Source organism: Alligator sinensis, unplaced genomic scaffold, assembly GCF_000455745.1.
Source record: "Alligator sinensis unplaced genomic scaffold, ASM45574v1 scaffold250_1, whole genome shotgun sequence".
Lineage (NCBI taxonomy): Eukaryota > Metazoa > Chordata > Crocodylia > Alligatoridae > Alligator > Alligator sinensis.
In genome coordinates this window covers 1349556-1356018 of record NW_005841888.1, presented here as the reverse complement: position 1 = coordinate 1356018, position 6463 = coordinate 1349556, and the positions used below count along the sequence as shown (strand labels likewise).

General features: G+C 48.3%; 1 protein-coding gene across 1 annotated transcript in view; it reads left to right on the top strand.

The window, feature by feature from the left end:
- The window catches only part of MYO5C (myosin VC), a 70871-nt gene that overhangs the window by 15061 nt on the left and 49347 nt on the right, over nt 1-6463 (top strand). Inside the window, exons 6-7 of the mRNA XM_025197011.1 lie at nt 3986-4142; nt 5120-5263. Of these exons, the coding sequence (XP_025052796.1) occupies nt 3986-4142; nt 5120-5263 (301 nt within the window). The remainder of the gene's footprint in view (nt 1-3985; nt 4143-5119; nt 5264-6463) is intronic.

Below are 6463 nucleotides of genomic sequence, written 5' to 3'. Positions count from 1 at the left end.
GGTTGAGAAGCATCTATGGATGCAAGCCAGCGTTTTGCTCGCTTTACTAGCTGCAGCATCACATTGAAGGCTCATGTTCATCTTGTGGTCAATCATGACCCCCAAGTCCCTTTCATTTTTAGCGGTAACCAGTGTAGCACTGCTGAGCCTATAAGCATGCTGCAGGTTTTTCCTCCCAAGGTGGAGAACCTTATATTTTTTGGTGTTGAAAACCATCAGGTTCTCATCTGCCCATTTCATGAGCCTGTCAAGATCTGCCTGGATCATCTTCAGGTGTGGACGCTTTACCCCAGAGTATGGTGTCGTCGGCAAACTTGGCCAGTCCTCTTCTGACACCAGTGTCCACGTCGTTGATGAAGATGTTAAATAGTGCAGGCCCTAGGACAGAGCCTTGAGGGACCCCACTGGTGACCACATACCAAAACAATTGGCTCCCATCAACCACCACCCTCTGGGTCCTACTGCAGAGCCAATTCCCCAGCCAGCAGATTGTGGTGAGGTTGAGGCCTCAGTTAGCCAGTTTAGCCAAGAGGTGATCATGGGATACCAGATCAAAGGCTTTTTTTTAAAAAGTCAAGATATACAACATCAATCTATTCTCCTTTGTCCAGGTGATAGGTCACCTGGCGTAGAAGGAAATGAGATTGGTCAAGCAAGACCTACCCGCAACAAACAAACAAACAAACAAACCTACCCATGCTGGGTATCTCTCAGGATATTGCCTTCAGTTAGTCTGTTAAGGATGGCCTCTTTGATAATCTTTTCCAAGACCTTCCCCAGAATAGAGGTCAGGCTGATGGGCCTGTAGTTTGCCGGATCTACTTTCCTCCCTTTCTTGAAGATAGGCACCACATTGGCCCTCTTCCAGTCTTTGGGCACTTCACCAGAGCGCCAAGAGGTGTCAAAGATCCGTGCCAGGGGCTGAGCTATGATGCTTGCCAGCTCCTTGAGTAACCGTGGGTGTAACCCGTCAGGGCCAGCTGACTTGAAGGTATCCAGCCTGTCAAGGTGTTCCTTCACAAGATCAGCTTCAATGGAGGGCAAGGAATCTCCCTCACTCGGGCCTGCCTGACCCACAGTGGGCAGGGGCGTCCTGTGGGACTGGTAAAAAAAAAACAAAACTGACGCGAAGTACCCACTTGGCAAGTTCACTTTTTCCTGGGCATTGGTTGTCAGTTGTCCCATCTGGTTTAGCAAGGGTCCAGTGTTGCCCTTGCTTTTCCTCTGGCTCCCCGCATATCTAAAATAGGACTTTTTATTGTCCTTGATATTTGTAGCTAGCTGGAGTTCCATCGCAGCCTTGGCTTTTCTGGTTTGCTCTCTGCAGGTCTGGACCAGAGCAGAGAGAGTATTCCTCCTTGGTGGTGGTTCCAGTCCTCTATCCTTTGTAGGTCTTCCTTCTAAGATGCAGGAGGTCTGCCAGTTCCCTGGAGAGCCAAGGGGGCTGCTGTGCCCTTTCGCTGCCTTTCCTTTGAGACGGGATGGACTTCGCTTGCGCATCCATGATTGCTTCCTTGAGGAGCAACCACTCGTCCTGAACTCCCCTCTTCTTTGGGTTGTGGTCCTTTAGGGCCTCTCTGACAAGCCTCCTTAGCTTGTCAAAGTCAGCTTTCCTGAAGTCGAGAACTTCTGTATTACTGACTGACTTACCAGCTTTACGGCAGATGGTGAAGGTGATCAGCTCATGGTCACTGTCACCCAGCTTCCCTTGGATCGTTAGTTCGCTGATTAGGTCGTCCCCAGCTGCCAGAACGAGGTCAAGCAGTGCTTTACCTCTCGTCGGCCTGTAGACTTCCTGCGTCAGATAGAGGTCATCCATGCTTGAGAGAAAGCTTTGCAACTGCTTGGATTTGGCTGAGCGCTCCTCCCACGAGATGTCTGGGTAGTTAAAGTCTCCCATGACAACCATACACCGGGAGCGTGCGGCCTCAGCCAATTCCCGGGTGAACTCCTGGTCAAGGTCTTGACCCTGGGTAGGGGGTCTGTAGTAGACTCCCACCATAGTATCCCCTGTGCCGTGTTCCCCACAGATTTTAACCCAGAGGGTCTCAAGTCATCCACCATGGGTGCCAATGTTGGCTTGTAGGGACACGTAGCTTTCCTTGACATAGAGACCTACGCCCCCACCCCTTTTGTCCACTCAATCTCTCCTGTACAGGGTATAGCCGTCTATATCTGTGGCCCAGTCATGGGTGGAGTCCTACCAGGTCTCTGTTATCCCAGTGACATCATAGTTATTTGCATTTAGCATGAGAACAAGTTCATCCTGTTTATTACCCAAGCTCCTGGCATTTGTGTATAGGCACACAAGTGTCCCCATGGGGGCCCTTGCCTTGCCTACATTTTGTTTTGGGGCTGGGGCGGGATCCCTTAATTGCCTTGGTTTGCTGGCTTTGCCAGGGTTGTTCTGCAGGCCAGCAGTGGCAGTAGTCCCCCCATCCCCTGGCGGGCTTAAAGCCCAGTGGAGCAGGTCAGCCTGTCTTGCTGAGCAGAGCCTCCTCCCCAGCAGAGAGAGGTGAAGGCTGTCCCTTCCCAGCAGCTTGCTGCCTCTCTCTCCAAAGAGCAGACTATGGTCATGGAAGCCAAAGCCTTCCCGATGACACCAGCGCTGTAGTCTTTGGTTGACTACCTGGATCCTCCTCCCCCTCCTCAGCCCATAGCCCGAGACTGGGAGGATCAAAGAAAACACCACCTGCACCCCCAGACCCTTAAGCCCCGCACCCAAATCCCTGTAGCTCCTCATGACCCGGCTGGGAGCGCTTCGAGCCACGTCATTGGTGCCCACATGGATGAGGAGCATAGGGTGGTGGTCAGTGGGCTGGAGGAGTTTAGAGATCTTCTCCGCAATGTCTTGGATTCTGGCTCCCAGGAAGCAGCAGACTTCCTGGGGTAAGGGGTCGGGGCAGCAGATTACCCCCTCAGTCCCCCTCTGGATGGAGTCTCCCACAACAAACACTTTGCTGGTGAGTGTGGGGCTTTTTTTGTTCTTAAAGAGCTGGGAGCTGGGGCTGAGGGAGTGGGCAGGGGAGGAGGGCTTGTGGCAGAGCTCCTCACACAGCGCAGGACAATGGGGGGCAGCGGGCCACCTGGCAGGAGCCAGTGAGTGCGGGACTACTATTTTTTTTTTTAAGAGCTCGGACGCTGGGGTCAGGCAGGGCAGCCATTGATGGGGCTGGGACAGCGGGCGGGAGTCAGGGGACGCTTACGGGGGCTGGGGGAGCAGGCAGGAGATAGGGCAGGGTTGGGCAAAATGTAGCCCACGGGGCACATGCGGCCTGCCAGGCCATTCTATCTGGCCTGCAGGGCCCCTAAAAAATTTAGGAAATTAATATTCATCTGCCCTGGGCTGCCTGTTATGTGGCCCTCGATGGCTTGCCAAGACTCAGTAAGGGCCCTCCGCCCAAAATAATTGCCCGCCCCTAGGATAGGGCCTGGGTGGGGGGGTCCCCCCATGTCCCCCTGCTACTTACCAGCACGGTGTCCGGGTCCAGCTCCCTGTGGCGGTGAGTGGAGACTGCCCGAATCTCTGAAGTTCTCCGAATCTTTTCCGAATAGATTCGGACCTTTTTATTGGTCTCCCAATTTGATTTGGATTCAGAGATTGAGCCGCTGAATTGGGCCGAATCTCCTTCAAATTGAATTAGTACCTGAAGCTTCACACAGCCCTATTGTATAGTCTACCCTCAAGGAGGGGAAAACCATGCACTCTTATGGAGAGATGCTAAGTGGTCAAGAGCTTTTAGAATTTACATCTTGTTGGCCAGAGGAAAGACAAAAGTGATCCCAGTGAATTGTGGTGATACTAGATTACAAGAGATAAATGTGAGGGAAGAAGCCAAAAGCCCAAGGAGGAGGTGAGAGTGATTAGCAGCTTTGGCTATAACTGCAAGTCCATGCAGTTATTTCATGTGTGTAGATTATTAGATATATACACTTCTTAAATTTGCAAGATATTTAAAGTATCTTTATTACTACTTTGTTTTAGAAATAACAAAAATCAGTCCATTATAGTCAGTGGAGAATCAGGAGCTGGAAAGACTGTGTCTGCTCGGTATGCTATGAGATATTTTGCCATGGTCAGTAAGTCAAGCAGCAATGCACATGTTGAGGATAAAGTATTGGCTTCCAACCCAATAACAGAGGTAAAATTAAGAATGTATTTGTAAAGGATTTTTATATTTGTTAAGGGGAGTATCTTGAATACTGGTGAACACCTGTCACTGAAGGCATTACCCATTCCAGAAGTTCTAGTAAATTGTAGCAAGCTATATAAGGCCTGGATTTTCAGCTGGTTAGTGTAGTTCAAAATATGTATGCCCTTTTTTCTGAATCACAGGTTTGTTTAATTTTCTTATGTGCATAAATCCTGGATTATAACATATACTTAGCAAAAATGTGTAGAGTCTATATATAGTTCCTCCAGTTCCATGTTTCCCTTTACCATCTTTTAAAGAAAATAAATTCCTTCAGATCCGGCCTGTCATTGGCAAGCTCCAGTCTAAATCACTAGTCATATTTGTGAAGAGTTGAGTACTTGCATCTCTACTTAACTTCTGTGAGAGATTAGAAATCTCTATGCTTTTTAAAAAACAGACCACTATTAAGTTTCTGACTATTATAACCCTAATTTAAACTGTTTATCTGTTAACGTATATATTAAAAATAAATTATCAAATTGAGATATGCCATGTAAAGAACAAAAGAACTTTTAATAAATTAACAGATTCTGTTATGTTGCAGTTCTGAAGGTTTTGTTTTGTCATTTAATTTGAATCAGTAGAGAAGATTCTGGGATTTAGGTTATGGGAGAGGAAACAGGCATGGTTTTGTAGTTGTGGATAGAAAAAGGTTGAAAGCCCTGTACTAGGTATGTATATTTTATCTAATGTTCAGAATATACTGTGCAACTTTTAATATGTGCATTTTACCTTGAGACTAATTTTCAAACTTGAGCCTCACAAAGTAACTCCAGTATTTCACATTTTTGTGCTTCCAGAGATCATGGGGCACTGAAATCTTTGGCCATCTAAGTCATGGTTTAAGAGAGGTGTCCCCACGTGAAAGTCTGAATGATTCCTTTGAAACAAACTGTTTGTTAAAGAGATTATACTTTTTGTAGGCTGTGGGTAATGCAAAAACAACACGCAATGACAACAGTAGTCGGTTTGGGAAGTACACCGAAATCAGCTTTGATCGGAGGCATCAGATCATTGGAGCAAATATGAGGACATACCTACTTGAGAAATCCAGGGTTGTTTTTCAAGTGAGTAAAATTAATTCCAAAAGCCAACTGCAATGAAATCACTGCAATACAATTCTCTAACTTTATTAGAATTTTCCTAAGGTTGTAAGGTGATATTTTGCATAACATGTATTAATTTTATTCAGCTTTTAACTTCATCTGGAATACAAGACCAGCCTTAATTAGGCATGTATCTCCCCATCTGCTTATACTACATAGAGTCTGACAGAAGACACTGGTCTCTTAGAATTGTACACATGATGCCATTAACTTGATGAAAATATTACTTTGTATGGCTTAATGGCATCACAGTGTACATGTGCAAGACTTTTGTGCGTTTTAAATGATTCTGCATCATTGCAAACCAGAATACATCCAGATGTAGTTCAGTGTGCGCTGTTGTTGCAATGATGCAGTAGGGCTGTGTGAAGCTTCGGTCCCCAATTTGATTCGGCGGAGATTTGGCCTGATTCGGTGGCCGAATCTCCAAATCGAATCAGGAAACCCTTGAATCTGAATTGAAATCGGAACCCTCCGAATCGATTCAGAGAGATTCAGAAAGATTTGGCGATTTGGACATAAACACAACTTTAAATGTTTTTTCTACATACCTCTAGGTAGCAGGCAGCTCATGAATACTGCAATACTGGGGTGCATGGAGTGTCCTTCAGGAGTGCCAGGGGCTCCCCAGCACACTCAGCAGCAGACCTGAAAGTGGACCAGAAGCACTTCTGGTCCACTTCCAGGTCCGCTAGGGAACACGCAGGGGGGCCCCCCTGCGTCCCCCTGGCTCAGCAACTGGTGCCTGTTGGGTCTAGGGGGGGCATCTGGGGTCCCCCCTGGCCAATTGCTGAGCTGGGAGGGCGCAGGGGGCTGAGCGGCCCCTGAGCTATGGGGGGGCCCCCGTTCTTTCCATGGTGACGGCGCTCCCCAGGGCCACCCAGGCAGGCTGCTGGCAGGCCAGGTGCTGCCCCAACTTGGGGTCAGGGAAGAGTTGGATTGAGCCAAGTACTGCCTCCAAGCTGGGGCAGCACCCAGCCCGCTAACATCCCATCCCAATACTGCGGGGTACCACCACTGCGGAGGAAAGCCACGGGGAGAGATGGGCTGGCTCCTCCAAAATAAAGGATCAGACCCTTCAGGTACCTGCTGAAGGCAGAAGCGGTAACAGTCCAGATCCTTTTTTTTTCCCAGTAAAGCCTGCCTGTGGCTGGGGGGGGG